Below are 16,295 nucleotides of genomic sequence, written 5' to 3' on the forward strand. Positions count from 1 at the left end.
CCCCTCCCAGCCTCATTTCCCTGTGAATTGTGTGTAAGGGGCTTTGATCACATGCACAAACTTTCAAGTGCTGTACACGTGAGGAGAAGGCAGTCAGGCCTCTGCTACGGGGGCGTGGCTCCCCGCCCCCTGTCTGAGGATGAGATCTCCCTCCAGCTGGCATCGGAGCCCCAAACCTTCACTCACCGCTCCTGGGGGAGGGGGCACAGGCGGTGGGAGCCCCTAGGGAGACACCAAGGGGGCAGAGGGGGGGCCGCTCTCCAGCAAACACGCTGATGGCCCTTGTTGCCCCAGACACTCAACCTTTATTTCTCTACCAGACTGCACGTCAGCAGGTGGGTACAGGGCCCTGCCCCCTCCCCAGACCTCCCTTCCCCCAGCAGGAAAGATGCGGAGAATCTCTGGGGGCTCCAGGAAAGTCCCACCCGACTCTGATTCTCTCACTTTCGAGAGAGGGGAGGGCGGGAGTGTGGGCGGAGAAGCCACTGAACGTGGAGCCCATTTGTCTGCAAGGCAGGCCCAGGGGGCCTTTTGATTCTGGGACCAGGACAGGGATGCGGGTCTCGATTTACACATAAAATAATCACTTTGTACACTCTCCAGGAGGGGCGAGGACACGCGGTCGTTTACTCACTGCTTCTTCTGCTCTTAGCTAATTTTCGCTCGAGGGGCAAAAGCTGAGTGAAGAGAACACTTGTGTCCCGCAAACGCTCTTTTCCCATCATCGGAAGTGAGCCACTTGCACGTTCGTCACTCCGGCAGGGAGGGAGGGAGCGGACGTGCCCTTGGGTAGCTAACCATCCTTCGGGACGTCCTTTTGGCCCATGGGTGTGGGGACTCAGGATCACGCAGCCGTGCAGACCTCGACGTGGCGAGGCACTGGGTCAGGGTGGCAAGGCTCAGTGGTCAGGGACCCGAGGATGGCTCGGGTCTCAGGTGCCAGGGACACAGAAGGTGAATCCGTCCTCCGCTTGGCAGAGCAGGCAACACCAAGACGGCGTGTGCTTTGTCGGCTTGGAACAGAGAAACCTGAGTCTGGGGGTGCGCCGAGCTGAGGCAGGCAGGCTGGCCATCTCCCAGGAAAGGGGGTCCTTGCTCCGCCCCCCTCCCCCGCTCCCGTGTCCCTCTCTCTGAGCCTTCCACCCCCTGCACACATAAACACAAACAGGCGCAAGCCCTCGGGAGCTGACTCCGTGGAAGCAGAGTGGAGGGGGCCGTCCGCCCTCGCTGTGCACAGCTGGGCCTGGCTGTCCCCCCTTCACCCCGGGCCAACCAGGCCCCAGCCCAGGCACTGAGGGAGAGCCCTGTCTATGCAGAGACGCAGGTCGCCAAGGAAATGCCCTGCCTCCAAGGAAGGGGAAGTGGGCTCTTGAGCACGCTTGTGGATCTGGGGAGGAGGGCTCTGCTGCCAGCTTCTGGGCAGGCCCCTCCCGGGCTGCAGCTCCTGGGCCAGAGCTTCAGGGATGAACTGCCCAGGAGAGCCCTAGAGACCTGAATTACAGAGCCCCCAGAGAGATGGGAGTGGAGACAGAGACCCCGGGATGGGCCTGGAGGTGGCCGCCCCGACCTCAGCAGGGCCCGGTGAGCAAGCAGGTGAGCGTGCAGGCAGGGGGGTTTCGGGGGGGCGAAGGCTTGGGCACCATCACTCTGAGGTACACACTGGAAACTCCACTCTGCTCCCGGCACTCACTTCTGGCCCTTTTCTTCTGGAAGAAAACCCGAGAGCGTGTTAAGATGTACGTATGAGAGCACACATCCAGACTGGTTCCTTCTGGCCCCTTCTGTCCTCCTCTTTCCCTGGGATAGTCCCTCTCTCCCACGGTATCCCTCGGTCGGCACCCAGCCCCGCTACACCCCCTGGATGTCCCTGGCGCTTCCTTCACCCCACATATTCCATCACCTCCCTCAGAGCATCTGATGCACATTCTCCTCTTGGTTTCCAGTTTAGGGAACCACTACCTACCATCACGAGGTCCAGAAACCCTGGCCATCCTTTACTCCTCGCCCATCCCACATACCAGGCCTGCTATTTCACCATCTTCACCTCTCTTCCTCCACTGCCCGCACCAGGACTCAAGGCCTCTCACCAACAGTCCTCCTGTCCCTGGCACCACGCTACAGACCTGGCCCATCACTCCCTTCAATGGCTCCCCAACTGCCATCAGAATAAACTCCAAACCTGCCTCATATCCTGAACCCTCCCAGATCGGCCCCCACTCAGTCTCTCCAGGCCTCCCCTCCCTTCAGCCTGGCCCACAGGCCTCCCCTCCCTTCAGCCTGGCCCACAGGCCTCCCCTCCCTTCAGCCTGGCCCACAGGCCTCCGCCTGACAGCTGCTCAGCCACACCTGGGCAGAGCCAGGTGGTGGGGTAAGAGGACCCTGCCCCCGACCCGCCGGGACTGACCCAGCACCCATAGTTCTTCCCAGGACACATCTCTCATAAAGCATGGGGAAGCCACGAGCATCAGGCCTCAGCAAAACTTCCCTAAAAGGCCACCAGGCTGGCTTGGGAACGCAACAGGGTCCCCTGTCTCACCCCAGCCCTGTCTGCCTTTAGGAGGCCCGAGGGACTGCGGCTGCACAGGGCATAGCTGTCTGGGCTGCCAGCGGGCACACTCCACCCCACCTCTCAGATGTGGCCACAGATACCCAGCCTGTGTCCGTCCTGCGGGTCCCATGGCTACTCCTGAGAGCAGAGCACCACCCTTACAAGCCGAGCTTCACCAGGACCATAGTCAACATCTCAGGTTAATGGTGGAGGTGGAGGCATCTTCCGGGACCAGCTCACCCTGGGCTGGGCCTCAGCGTCTCCCTCCCAAACCAGCTTAACAAGCCCCACCAGCCTCCCTGCCCTTAGTCTCGCCCCCATCTACCCTCCATGGTCACCCCGGTCCCTCCCATGCTTCCACCCTTCTATGGCTCCCTCTTCCCTGAGGATAATGTCCAGGGTCCTTACCTTGGTATCCGAGGCCCCTGCCACACTCCGGCCTCAGCCCTCTACCCTGCACCCCAAGCCCCAGCTCCACTAAAGAGGCCAAGTCTCGCGAGCCCAGCCTCTTCTCCACCAAGTTCAATCCTCCCCTTTCAAACCTCTGCCCAAACCCCACCTCTTCTGGAAACCACCCCCAACCGTGGCCCAGTAGGGGCTGCTCCCTCCCCAGTCCTTCCAACCTACCCGGTCCCGCCCGGGGCCTGCTCCCCTCCCCCACCCAAGCCAAATCCTCCATCAGCCAGTAGCCAGCACTGGAACAGTGCCCAAGACATAGGCTTCTCCCATTGGCTGAGAAACCTTCTCACTTTTCAGCTTTCTCGAGAAGACACACGGAACCTCTTGGCTAGGGAAAGCTCTTAAAGACGAAGCTGCCCACATCCCCCGGAGGATGTGGGGGACTTTGCAGGCGAGTTAGTGTGGTCAAGGTTGGCCGGCAGCCTTCCTGGTGGACCAGACCTGTGCTCCAGCCAGAGCTGGGGCTCCTGCAGATGGAGTTTCAGATGACAGAGCCATTTCCCTGCCTTCACTTCCCCAGAAGCACCCAGAGGGTGGGCCCAAAAGAACCATGCAGGGGGCAGAATGCCTTGTCTGGCTTGGCTCCCCCTTCCCCCCCGGACCTGTGGACTCCAACAGACCTTGCTTTGACCGAGCAGCACCCACCTCTACCCTCGGCTGAGTCCCCTTCCTCCCCGCCATGTGTCTGGTCACCCTCTGGACAGACCTGTAGTGGGCCAGTTTCTCCAGAGAGAGGAGGCCAACTTGTTTTGGCCTTTTTAGTAAGATAAAATATTGGCAGTGCCTGGGAGGGCTGGCCAGCATGGGAGATGGGGGCTGCCCTGGCCCCTGCGGAATGACAGGCACATGATCTGTTTATGGGCCCCCACCCCGCCCCGGCACCCTCCCCTGGGCCTGGGATACATTCCTGCCAGAGGTGGACCTCAAGGACCCAGCTGCTCCAGAGCAGCCCTCAGCCATCTCTGGGCCTAACCCGGGGCTCTCAACAGCAGCCTGGCCACAGACCTAGAGCCTTGGCTCAAACTCCCAGGAACAGGGACTTTCTCACCCCTGCCTCCTCCCTCCCTGGGCAGCTCGGGCAGTGAGAATGATGCTGCCTCCCTGGCCCTTGGCAGGGTCAGAATCACCCACGCTCTGAGCCCCTGGCAGAGGCAGGCAGGTGGACACCGTGCCCCAGCCTGCTCCTCCGCGCACCGCCCCCCACCCCAACCCTGCCATCTGTCCTCCGTTCCCGGGTTAAGGCAGACCCAGAGCTGTGAACTCAGAAACAGAGCACCGCCTGGGAGACTGTGCTGAGAATGCCGGCATAAAAACAGGCCCGGGGCTTCCCTGGTGGCGCAGTGGTTGAGAGTCTGCCTGCCAATGCAGGGGACACGGGTTCGAGCCCTGGTCTGGGAAGATCCCACATGCCGCGGAGCAACTAGGCCCGTGCGCCACAACTACTGAGCCTGCGCGTCTGGAGCCTGTGCTCCGCAACGGGAGAGGCCACAACAGTGAGAGGCCCGCGCACCGCGATGAAGAGTGGCCACCGCTCGCCGTAACTGGAGAAAGCCCTCGCACAGAAACGAAGACCCAACACAGCCAAAAATAAATAAATAAATTAATTAAAAAAAAACAAAAAACAAAAAAACAGGCCCGGTTCAGAGAAGTCAGAGGCCAAGGCCCAGAGGAGGGCACAGCAGGCCTGGCTGTGCAGGGCTGGTAGCAAGTGAAGGGAGCGAAGCCGCGTGGCTCTGAGCAGTGCTCCCGCTGGCGGCCCAGTGAGCCCAGGGCCCCAACCCCTGCAGCCTGGAAGCAGGGGCGGGCGGGGAGGCGGGCTGGAGGCGAGCAGGGTGCGGAGGGTCTGGGGCCTCTCACTCACCAGCCACGTGCTTCCGGGACAGGTACTTGAGGGTCTCATCAAGCAGGATGACAGGCAGAGATATCTGGAGCACCACCACCCACTGGCGCCCGCTCAGTGGGGTCACTTGGAAGATGAGCTGGGGCGGGGTAGTTTTGGTTAAAGGAAGGAGTGCCCTGAGCCCCCCAAATCCACTGCTTCATACACCCAGGCTACAGTGGACTCTTCACGAGCACATCTGAGATGCCTCTCAAGGTCCCACCTCCAGATCTGTGTCCCCCTTTTTCCTCTGCCTGAGGTGCCCTCCCCTGCCCTCACCCAGAGGACTAAATCCTTCTGTTCTGTTGGGGAGTGGGAGGGATTCTGCACTGGGAAAGGGCATCGGCTTTCCTCCTGCCCCAGCCTGGGGAGATTCCCCACCTCTTCTGTTCCCCAGGTCTGGGGGGAGGGTCCCAAAGTGGGGGACACATCTGGAGGACAGTGGCTGGCCAGGGTCCCAACACAGGCCGCAGTCACAGAGCACCATCAGACCTCCCCCATCACAGCCCCCAGGCAGTTTCCATCACGAACAGGCCCAGAAAGGCCTAGCATCAGAGGAGAATGAGGACCCTGTGATCCCAGGAGCCCGAGAAGGTGAGCAGGGCTGGGTGGAGACTCACAGGCAGGGGTGGCACAAGCAGGATGAGGAAGTGCAGGGCCATGGACATGGCCACAGCCGCCAGCAGCCAGGGGTTCAGCCAGGGTGGCATCCGCAGCAGTGACTGGTTCTCTGAGACGCTGCCAAGGGCACAGGGCGCTCACCTCAGGCCAGGATGCGGGCAGGCCCCGCCGTGGTCACCCACCCGCCCCCCCCATGTGGGATGCAGCAGGTGGTCTGGGCCTCGGCATTGCCCTTTAAGGACGGGAGAGCTTATGGGAGGCCAGTGCCGCCAGGAGGTGAATGTCGCTGCTGCCCACTCAGCCCCCAGGGGCCTATGTTGGGTCTTGGACGCCCTTTCTCTGCCCCTCAGACCCAATCCTGGCCCCTCTATTTCCTCAGACCTCCATCACGTCTCCCTTTGCCCCCTGGATCCCAATTTTGGCCCCCATTGGTTCTCAGGGCCCTCTTCTGGACCCTTCTGACCCCCAGACCCCAATCCTGGACCCCCTAAACCTCAGACCACACTCCTGTACACCTCTGACCCCAATTCTGGGCACCACTGACCCTCAGCCCCCATCCCTCAACCCCCACTCCAGGCCCCTCTGCCCAGCCCACCTGTTAAGGGCGTTGCACATCTCAATGGTCACCAGCACAGACAAGGCCATGGTCGTGGGGAAGCGTGACTCAAAGACCTCGCATTCAGTGCCGGCGAAGAGCGGGTTGTCCTCTGAGCACTTCAGGAAGTTCCTCTGAGGGTCCCCAGGTGGGGTGGGGTGGTGGCGGGGAGAACAGCGGTCAGGGGCGGGGCCAGGGCGTGGGAAGAGGGACGCCTCACTCCGCCCTCACCCTCACCCTCGGCTCACATCTGAGGACTCAAAACAGCCAGCGCTGCTGCGGGGAGGGTCCAGGGAGGGGTGCTCGCTCTCCCAGGATGGGGACAGAGGGGCTGCACTGGGCCAGGGAGAAGGGCAGACGGTTCTGGGGCAGGGGGGTGGTGGGACGGAGGGGGAGCAGCTGGCATTAGGCTGGGGATGGACGGCAGGGGGCCCTGGAATCAGGGGGTCGGGGGGCCTGAGTATCCGAGGTACAGGAGTGCGGGCGGTGATTAACTGAGGCCACCGGGTAACGTGAGTAAACGCACCTGAAAACTGATCAGTAGAATTATACTTGAACAGAATTCACCTTTGGTGGGTAGAAGAGGAAGGTTACTGGGGCCCTAGTCATGATTATTAAATAGGATTCCATTCACACCTCCCTCCACTTCTGCTGCTGAAATCGAGCTCTACCAGACCTGCCCTTTGCTTATGACGTGGCCTAACTCATGGCCAGGTGCAGGCTTGCTGCACGGCTTCTTCATAATTAACAGGGAGCTCTCGGGGCTCAGTAAGGGAAGTGGCCCTCGCCCCTGCAGCCCCAGGGGAGTTTTCTTCCTGCCCGTAAACCTGGCTCACAGAACCTGCTGTAATAACATGCTGAACTGAGGACACGCGTGAGAACTTCCGTCTTGCTCTCTTCCGCACCACGGGGATAAGCGTGAACGTTCATAACCGTTAAACAGCTCTGTTCTCCAACAATACAAATCTGGCCTCTGGAATCTCATCTGAACACAGTGATCCTTTAAGCTAAAAGTTCCGAAATGGGGGTGGGGCCACGTGCTGTGAAAATAACCCTCAAAGAGAAATCTGTAAAGTGACCAGCCGTCTGACCTCCTGTCCAGGAAATCCATCCCTCATTTCCCCCAGGGCAAAAATGCGGGTAAGGCGACTCTGTCAGCCAGAAGGGGCTGCTGGCACTTTCCTCTCTCGTGCAGGATGCAAAATTATAAACGACTATGGCTTGGCTAGATTTCTTATTTTAACAAAGAGATGGAGAGTCTTATTTAAACGAACAGTGGGAATTTCTCCAAAAACCAAGCTCCAGTATTTGGGACAAGTGCACGTTTTTATTTGGCACTGATCACAGGGCAGAGAAAATGTCCTAAACTTTGAACCCACCCACTGACCAAGAGGACCAAATGCTCTTGCAAGTTGTGTCACCACCGTCAGGCCCCACCTCCAGACCTTAATGGTAAGGGCCTTGCACATGCATGTACCCACAAATGCAGTGCACACACCTCCCGCTCGGGCATGTGTGTGTTTGCATCCCTATGCCCGTGCACGGGAAGAAAATACAAACAGGATCACCTGGAGGTGTTTCAATAGACAAACACTCTGCCCAGTTCAGACCTCCTGGGTTTCAGCCGTGAGCACCTGCCACGCACGCATTGTGCCCAGGTCGTGGGTCACAGCGTGGCCTCCTACATTGTTTATTAGAAGGTGCTCAGGGCTGGAGCTTCTCTGCCTCACAGATTCGCGGTGAGCAGCCCCCGAGGGGTGGGGGGGCTGTTTCTTTGGGGGAAGCCACTGTTCTGCCTGCTCCTTCCCTTTGCCTCCCTGGCTATTTCCTATTCACCTTCACCTGCAAGGCCCCCTCTGGGTTTCATTAACTTTACACTTACATAGCTCTTACTATGTGCCAGGTGTTGGTCTAAGCACTCTGTAAGTATTGAATCATCTTAGCCCTATGAGGCAGGGTCTATTATCCATTTTATATGGATGAAGAAACCAACAGAGAGGTTAAGTAGCCTGTCCAAAATCACACAGCTAGTGTGTGATGGAACCAGGGTGGGAACCTGGGCAGCCGGGATCCAGGATCCACTCTGCTGCTTTTATTCAGTGTTCCTCCAGGATCTGGGCACTTCTCCTGAAATTCCAGCACCTGGAGCTGAAAGTTCTATCTTAGGTCTAACTCTTGACCATTTCTGAGTTCCACAGCCACCTGCCTTTTCTCTGCTGAAGCACTTCTCACTGTGAAATGTGACTGCCCATTTCCATGGCTCTCTCCCCCACCAGACTCGACACTCTGCAGAGACTTTGCCGGCTCGGTCACTGCCATCGCCCTAGCAATTTGTGCCTGGCACAGAGTCAGTGCCTAATAGCTGTTTCTTGACCAAGTGGATAAATGAGAAATGGAATGACCTGAGGACAGTTGGGAAGGTGGCACCAAGGGGACTGGGGACTGACTGGTAGTGGGTATGGGATATGTATCTAGCATGACCCCAGGGTCATGGGTAACCTGCTTGGGTGACCAGGCAGGCAGTGGAACTGAGATGGGCATGGAGGAGGGGATTATTTGGGGGAAGGTGACAGATTTTGACTTTGGACTTGGTGAGTGCACAAGGGCTGTGGGGCATCCCAGAGGAGGTATCCAGCTGGCTCTATGGGATTGGGCTCAGAAGAAAGGTCGATATGGGGGGAGGTCTCTGGAGATTTGGGATCCACAGCACAAAGGATGGCAACAGAGACAGGGCAGGAAGGAGGCAGCAGCAGGATGGCTGGCACATCCCCACTCTCCAGCTGCTGCCCCCACAGGAGCTACAGGAGCAGGTGCCTGAGGCTGGCCTGAGCCATCTGCCAAGGGCTGCAGACCACCAGCCTTTGGGACAAGGGTCTGGGCCCATGCTCTTCATTGCTGCCAGGAGGGAGAGCCCCATGTGCTTGAGGGCTGGTGGATGGAGGAAAGCATCTCCGGGCTGCCTCTACCTAGGTGTGAACCCCTGAAATAGCCCTCACGCTGCCCTCGGGGTGGGGAGGACTGTACTCCTCTGACACTCCCAAGAGTGGCCAGGAAGTCAGGGTCCCTCTCTTGAGCTCTTCTACCTACAGGAAAGTGGCAAAGTCAGGCACAGTCAGAGGAAGGAAATTCCACATCCCCGCCGCTCTCCCCTTTAAATGAGAAACGCACAACTGGCTTTGCCGGAATTGCCGTGAAGGTTCTTTCAAGCAAAGGAGATGCACTGGCTGCTCAGACAGAAGGACAGACTGACAGACAGCAGCTGAGGTGGGGCTCCCTGCCTGCTTCCAGAGCTTTGCTGAGCTAAGCCCGGCCCGTGGTGTGCACCTGCCAGCCAGGTGACTTCAAGAGGTCAGTGGGTCCCTTCCCCGAGAAACACGTTGGTTATGAAAGTGGGGAGCCTGGCAGATTCCTTCCCTCCACTGTCGATTGCTCCAGTTTGACCCTCTGCCATTTAGGGGCTCCTACCTCTGAGCCCTCAATTGTTCGGGGAGTTTCCCAGTAAAGGTAAGACACTTCTGGGCAGTTAAGCCCCTTGGTCCCCCTGTAACTAAATGATTTGGGGGAGGAAGTAGCCTCCTCTCCGGCTCGGGGGCTGTGCTGCCGTCTCTAGGCTTCCTGTGGCTTCTGAGCTCATCTCTTTAGGTGGTGGATGTCTATGCGGGGAGTTGGGGGGTGGGGAGGGACAGCCACTGGCACCCGTGGGGTTCTGGACTCCTTTCCCCTGGAACTCCAACAACAACTTGGGCTGTGAGTTCTACCTCCCAGATGCCCCCAACAGGCTCCCTGGCCATCCCTTGCTCACCAGCTGGTAGAAGGTGACCTGAGGTCCCTCGGCATCATACAGGAACCACCAGGTGGCAGCAGCCACTGTGGCCAGGCCAACGTACACTGTGGGGAGGGCAGGAGAAAACTGGCTATAGTGGACACCTCTGGTTTTCTGGCATCCGTTTCCCCTTCCTAATAATTTGCTGGATCTCTGTCAGGGAACCACTCTCTCCCTTTCTGAGCCATGTGGTTTGTACACTACTGCGGGAGTAATAGGACAAAAGGCTCTTTCTTCTGCTTTATTTGAGGTTGTAACGGGGCAAGTATGAGGGCTGGAGCTGCGGCAGCCATTCTGCCACCCCAAGGGGCACCTGCATGAGAATGGAGCTGAGGCAGAGCCAAAATATGCCAATGATACTGTCTGAGGGCTGGGTCCAGCCATGCTTGAGGCATGATCTAATCTCTTCAGTTACACGAGCCCACACAGTTTCTCTTGGCATAAGCCAGGCTGAGTCATACTGGTCTGTAGTTTGCAAGTGTAACTGATACAAGGGTCTTAGGAAGCTCCAGGAACCGCAATGAAGACTGGGGCCCCACTCACCTCCAATAGCCAGATATCGGAAGAAGAGCCAGCCACTGATGAGGGCCTCCCGAGGGTTCCGGGGCCGCTTCTCCATAATATCCAGGTCTGGTGGGTTGAAGCCCAGGGCCGTGGCAGGTAGGCCATCTGTCACCAGGTTCACCCAGAGCAGCTGCACAGGGATCAGGGCTTCGGGCAGGCCCAGAATTGCCGTGACAAAGATGCTGGAACCAGAGTCATGGGCTCTAGCCCCCAGCAAATGGAGGGTCCAGCTCCTACTCTTACCCCAGGCCCGGGAGCTCCCGCACTATCTCCACAGCAGCCCCGCCTCACACTGGGCCGCCCCTGCCCCCCCAGTCCCAGCTCTGGCGCCTGGACAGACCTGCCCTTTAGGCCTCTCCTCTTGAGGACACAAGTCCTCTTTAGGACACAGACACACACACACACACACACACACGTGGACAGTGCATGCCTGAAACATATACACATTTGTTCACAGATGTGTACAACAACCTAGCACAGCTTACACAATCCACAAACACAAGCAAACACCTACATGCTTGCCCTGACATGCAGAGATGCAGAATTCTTACATAGCCAGGCAAACATGTTCACCGTTCTCCACAGGGATCACTCACATGTGAACCTAAGTGTGTACACAATTACACACTAGCACAAATCCTCATGCGAAAAGATGAACAAGAACTCACATGCACACACGTACACACACCTCTCACTCAGGCACACACCCTATGTGCGCACACACACACACACACACACACACGAACACATTACTGCCCAAAGGTGAGGCAAGTTCTCCCATCTTGCAGGACTCTGAAAGTGGGAAGAAGGTCACGGCTGGAGGGATGACAGGGGACTTTTCAGGCACCACCAGGGGCTGAGGTGCATCAGGGCCTCTGGAGAATGATGAGGCGTCCCCATCCCTCCCCACCGTGAGGTGGGACTCTGGAAGGCCCCAGTCTTCCAGGGCAGGGCACGGGGTCCCTTCATCCCTGCAGCCCCACCCCAGGAACAGGCATTTCCCCAGTCTTAGGGATGCAGAGCTGGTCCAGAGGGCTGGGAGGAGGGAACACAGGGCCTCACCAGACGACCTCGCCAACATTGGAGGAGATGAGGTAGCGGATGAATTGCTTCATGTTGCTGTAGATGGCCCGGCCCTCCTCCACTGCAGCCACAATGGAGGCAAAGTTGTCATCTGACAGTACCATCTCTGCCGCTGACTTGGCCACAGCTGTGCCGGAGCCCATGGCGATGCCGATCTCCGCTTTCTTCAGGGCTGGGGCATCATTCACCCCGTCTCCAGTCTGAGGGCCAGGTTAGGTGGGTTCATGCCTGAGAAACTTCCCTTCCACCTCCCTGACTCCCCTCAACTCAGCCTATCACCAAGTTTAGGGGATGTCCCCGAAGAAGCAGACAGCTGGACAGAACAAATGGTGAGGTCATGAGCCTAGAAACTGATCTGGGGATGAGGCTAAGGGGAAGGCAAGGAGTGCAGATAAGGACAAAATTGAGGAGAAGATCGAGTCAAAGATCAGAGAGGATGGTAAGGTGGGGACAGGGATGAGGGTGAGTCAATGCCGAGAGCAGGGATGAAATTCAGGTGGGATGTGGGGTAGAAGATGAAACTGAGGTTAAGGACAAAGTTAAGCTCAAGTCAGGAATGAGGTGAAGGTCATGGCCCAGGTCAAGAGTCAGTTAGGTGCTGTAGTCAAGGTGAAGGCTGGAGCCAAGGTGAAGGGCAGGGTCAAGAATGGACTCGTGTTCAAGATAAAAAAATTAGATTAAGGTAGAGGTCAAGTCAAGGCTATGGTCCATATCAGGAATGATGTCATGGTAGAAGTTGGAGCTGAGGTCAAGGTCAAGACTGAAGGCCAGATCAAAGTTGAGGTCAACATAAAGTATCGGATTGGGGGGGGGGAATCAATATCAGGGATCAGATCAGGGCCCAGGTCAAGACTGGAACCCATATCAGGGTTGAGCTCAGAATAAAGAATCAGTTTAAGATGTCAAGGTCAAGGTCAGGGACCAAGTCAGTGTGAAGATCAAAATAAGGTCAAGAACAAGTTTACAGTTGTAGTCAAGTCAAGGTTGGTGCCCAGCTCATTATCCAGATCTAGGCTGAGCCACAGGTCAGGATTAAGGTCAAGGTAAAGGACTGGGTTAGGCTGGAAGTCAAGATTATAAACTGAGGTCAAGTCAGGGTTGGGTTGAGGTTAAGAATCAGATCAGTGTTGATGAAGAGGTCAACAATCAAGAATGAGACAGACCAAAAACTGGGTCCAAACCAAATGTCCATCCAGAGGTGAGTGGATAAAGAGACTGTGGATGGGACTTCCCTGGTGGTGCAGTGGATAAGACTCTGCACTCTCAATGCAGGGGGCCCGGGTTCAATCCCTGGTCAGGGAACTGGATCTCACATGCATGCTGCAACTAAGAGTTTGCATGCCACAACTAAGGAACCCTGGAGCCGCAACTAAGGAGGAGCCTGTGAGTCGCAACTAAGGAGCCCGCCTGCCGCAACTAAGACCCGGCGCAACCAAACAAACAAGCAAATAAATAAATAATCTTTAAAAGAGACTGTGGTATATTCACGCAATGGAATGCCACTGAACAATAAAAAACCAATCATGTAACTGATACCTGCAACAACATGGGTAAACTTCAAAGGAAAGAAGCCAGACACAAAAAAGCACATGCTGTATGATCCCACACATATGAAAATCCAGGAGAGGCAAAACTAATCTATGATGCAAAAAAATGGGAAGGAGCATAAGGGAACTTCATGGGTTGATGGCAATGTTCCCTATCGCGTGTGGGGGAAAAGTGCACTGATGTCTGCAACTTACTTTGAAACACATTTAAGAAAAGATGGATGAAGGATGGGTAGATGGATAGGTACGTGATAAAGCAAATATAACTATGTTATTTATAGAATACAGATAGTGGATATTTATAGGCATTCACTATAAAAATCATTTTGATTTCTCTTTGTGTTTGAAATTTTTTGTAATAAAATGTTGGGAAAAGTAAGAATGAAGCAGAGGCAGCGGTCGCCCGGGTTGCTCTTCCCAAGGCCTATGGCAAGTGCTTCACCACCACCCGCGCCACCTCCCCCAGGCTCCCGTCTCGTGGCCTCACCATGGCGGTGATCTCGTTGAAGGACTGCAGGTTCTCCACGATGCGGGACTTGTGGGCGGGCTCCACCCGGGCGAAGCAGCGGGCCGTGCGGCAGGCGTGGCGCTGCTGCTCGGGGCTGAGGTCATCAAATTCTCGGCCCGTGTAGGCCTTGCCCGCCACGTCCTCTGTGTCCTTGAAGATGCCAAGCCGGCGGCAGATGGCCACAGCCGTGCCTTTGTTGTCCCCCGTGATCATGACCACACGGATGCCCGCCTGGCGGCAGCGTGAGATGCAGGCAGCCACCTCGGGCCGCGGAGGGTCCAGCATGCCCACGCAGCCCACGAAAGTCAGGTCCGTCTGCAGGGAGGGGGCGGACGCGAGTGGGGCCTGGGCCCTTCCTCAGCCTGCCACCTGCCCAGCGCTGCAGGTGGACACATGGCTCCCAGCCCCGGGGCCCAGCACCCACCTCGTACTGCACAAACTTGCTGCAGTCGTCTAGCTGCATGTCCTCCTTCCTCGGGGGCGCATCCCGGGTGGCCAGTGCCAGGCAGCGCAGTGTGTCCAAGCCTGAGCCCCAGTCCCGGATCTTGGCCAGGATCTGCTCCCTGGAGGTGGTGTTCAGGGATACGGTGCGGCTCCCCACGCGGACTGAGCTGCAGCGCTCGATCACACTCTCAGGTGCCCCCTGCCGCGTGGGATAGGGGAGGAGACAAGTCCGTCAGTCAGGACCCCTTCCCTCCCTCCTGCCTAACTGAGGAAATTGAGGCCCAGATACTGGGAAAGGTCACCCAAGGGGACACAGAACAAGGCACAGACCAGAACCCATTCTTTGGAAGCTCAGAGAGGGAACCAATTAGGCCCCACTGTGAGAAAGCCCAGAGGGAAGGGGGCTCACACAGGGTGTGACACCGTGTGAAGCCCACGCGGAGGCACCCTCCCCTCACCAGCCTGCAGCTGAGAAGGCCTGCTGCAGCATTTTGGGGGATGGGGTGGGAATGGCAGCCCTCCTGCAGGCCCTGCCTCCCTGCCAGCCTGCTGCTACCGGGATCCCAGTTCTGCGGGGTGCTCGGCAGCGGGACCAGGAACAGAGCCCTGCTGAGGGTGTGTGGGGTGTGGCTCTGGGAAGGTGGTCTTGGGGGTGCCGGGCTACTCAGCGGCCTTGGGGTCTCAACCTGGATCTCGCCCGAGGCCTGGGAAGAACCTCTGAATCCTCCATCAGTGCCTCCTCCCTCTCCTCAAAGGGCACTCCAAATGCTAGGTTTTTTCAGCAGCCCAAGCTCCCAATACAGAAGCTTGTCATTTCAAAAGACGTTAAACCCCCCGCTGCACGTGAAGACGTGAATGGGGGTCTGGATGGGAGCTGGTTCCTTCCCTCCTTGGGACTCGGTTTCCAAAACACAAAGCACCAAAGTTGCACACCAACCACCTCAACATTTCCCATCAGAAGCAGAAGGGGTTCCAAGACCTTCCAGCCTGACCGGCTGTTCAGATGGGGAGCCCGAGGCCCACATGGGGGTACGGTGACCGCAAGGTCATGTGGCGAGGCAGTGCCTCTCAGCCCAGAGCTGGGACCACAGGGCGGGGCAGGCCTCAGCATCTGGCCCTGGCTTTATCTGCCCCACACGTGGATCCCACTCCCAGTTCCCCATGGCAGGCTGACCACCCTTGCTCTGGAGTCGTCGCTTTGACAGAGGGCCTCACGCCTCCCCTGGTCTCCCACCGCTGCAGGCTCTGGCTCTTCAGAGGCCCCAGGCTGGTCAGGCAGGCCCACCTTCACAAACATCTTGCTGCCCTGGGCCGCCAGGCCAGGGTGGGTGGGCGTGCAGTACACTGACATGGACTTCCGGTCTCGGGAGAACTCCAGGGTGAACTCCTTCCGCATCAGCTGCTTGATGACCTGCAGGACCCAGGTGGGTCAGGGCGGGAGGGGCAGAGCCAGCAACTCTGGCTGCTTCCTCGCCAGCTGCTCAGCCCCATGAAGAGCCTCTTGATCCCTGCACGATGTTGTCTACCCTCTTCTGACCCTGGCATTCAAGGCCTCTCTCCCCCTCTCCAGCCCCAGAAATGCCCCAAAGTTGCCATTTCCTGACCATGCTGTGTAATTCCCGACTCTGAGTCCTTGCCCACACTCAGCTTTTCCTCTCTTTTCCCCCTAGACCAGTCTTACTAGGGGTCTGAGGGCCCTCCTCCTCCCAGAAGCCTCCCACGACTTCATTCCCTCCCCTCCCTTCTCCAGATGCCCCAGAAGCCCCAGCCACGCGGCCTGTGGCCGAACCCCCAAGCTGCTCACCGCGTTGCAGGCCCCAGCTCGCTCCACCCGGGACAGGGCCTGCAGGTCTGTGTCAAAAACATTCATCTTCTCTACCAGGCAAGTCAGGGCCGTCTCCGTGGCCTCTCCCACCTTCTCATACACGCCCTTCGCCTAGCGGGGCCCAGGTACAGGGAGTGAGGGGCAGGGCGGCCCCCAGCCTCACCTCCCACTCGCTCCCTGCCCCCTGGAGCTCCCTTTGCCAGAGTTACCTGTAACCTCCTTTGCACCAGGCCTGTGGGCCCTTCCCAGCCCAGCTGACCTGGGAAGCATCTGGCACTGATGCTCACCTTCCCTTCTGACCCTCCCTCCTCCCCTGACATCAATGGCCACGCACCTTTCCTGTCCTCTGAATCGCTCTCTGCTCACACTTCTCCGCTTCCTTCACCAGATTCCTCTTTC

The 16,295-nt window shown here is 57.9% G+C and overlaps 1 protein-coding gene across 6 annotated transcripts in view; it reads right to left on the bottom strand.

Moving 5' to 3' along the window:
* Nucleotides 1-303: 303 nt before the first annotated feature.
* The window catches only part of ATP2A3 (ATPase sarcoplasmic/endoplasmic reticulum Ca2+ transporting 3), a 34,032-nt gene continuing 18,040 nt past the window's right edge, over nt 304-16,295 (bottom strand). For 2 of the 6 annotated variants that reach the window (XM_036838288.1, XM_036838292.1), the window contains exons 11-21: nt 15,876-16,007; nt 15,357-15,482; nt 14,052-14,270; nt 13,607-13,942; nt 11,552-11,772; nt 10,469-10,671; nt 9,905-9,990; nt 6,103-6,236; nt 5,507-5,624; nt 4,869-4,986; nt 304-1,013 (exon numbers count right to left, since the gene is read on the bottom strand). In XM_036838288.1, the coding sequence (XP_036694183.1) occupies nt 907-1,013; nt 4,869-4,986; nt 5,507-5,624; nt 6,103-6,236; nt 9,905-9,990; nt 10,469-10,671; nt 11,552-11,772; nt 13,607-13,942; nt 14,052-14,270; nt 15,357-15,482; nt 15,876-16,007 (1,800 nt within the window). In that variant the 3' untranslated portion in view covers nt 304-906. Of the gene's footprint in view, nt 1,707-4,868; nt 4,987-5,506; nt 5,625-6,102; nt 6,237-9,904; nt 9,991-10,468; nt 10,672-11,551; nt 11,773-13,606; nt 13,943-14,051; nt 14,271-15,356; nt 15,483-15,875; nt 16,008-16,295 lie in introns of those variants that run through there. The other 4 variants (XM_036838290.1, XM_036838291.1, XM_036838289.1 and 1 more) reach the window with 4 other exon arrangements.

The sequence above is a fragment of the Balaenoptera musculus genome, chromosome 20, assembly GCF_009873245.2.
Source record: "Balaenoptera musculus isolate JJ_BM4_2016_0621 chromosome 20, mBalMus1.pri.v3, whole genome shotgun sequence".
In the NCBI taxonomy this organism is placed as follows: Eukaryota; Metazoa; Chordata; class Mammalia; order Artiodactyla; family Balaenopteridae; genus Balaenoptera; species Balaenoptera musculus.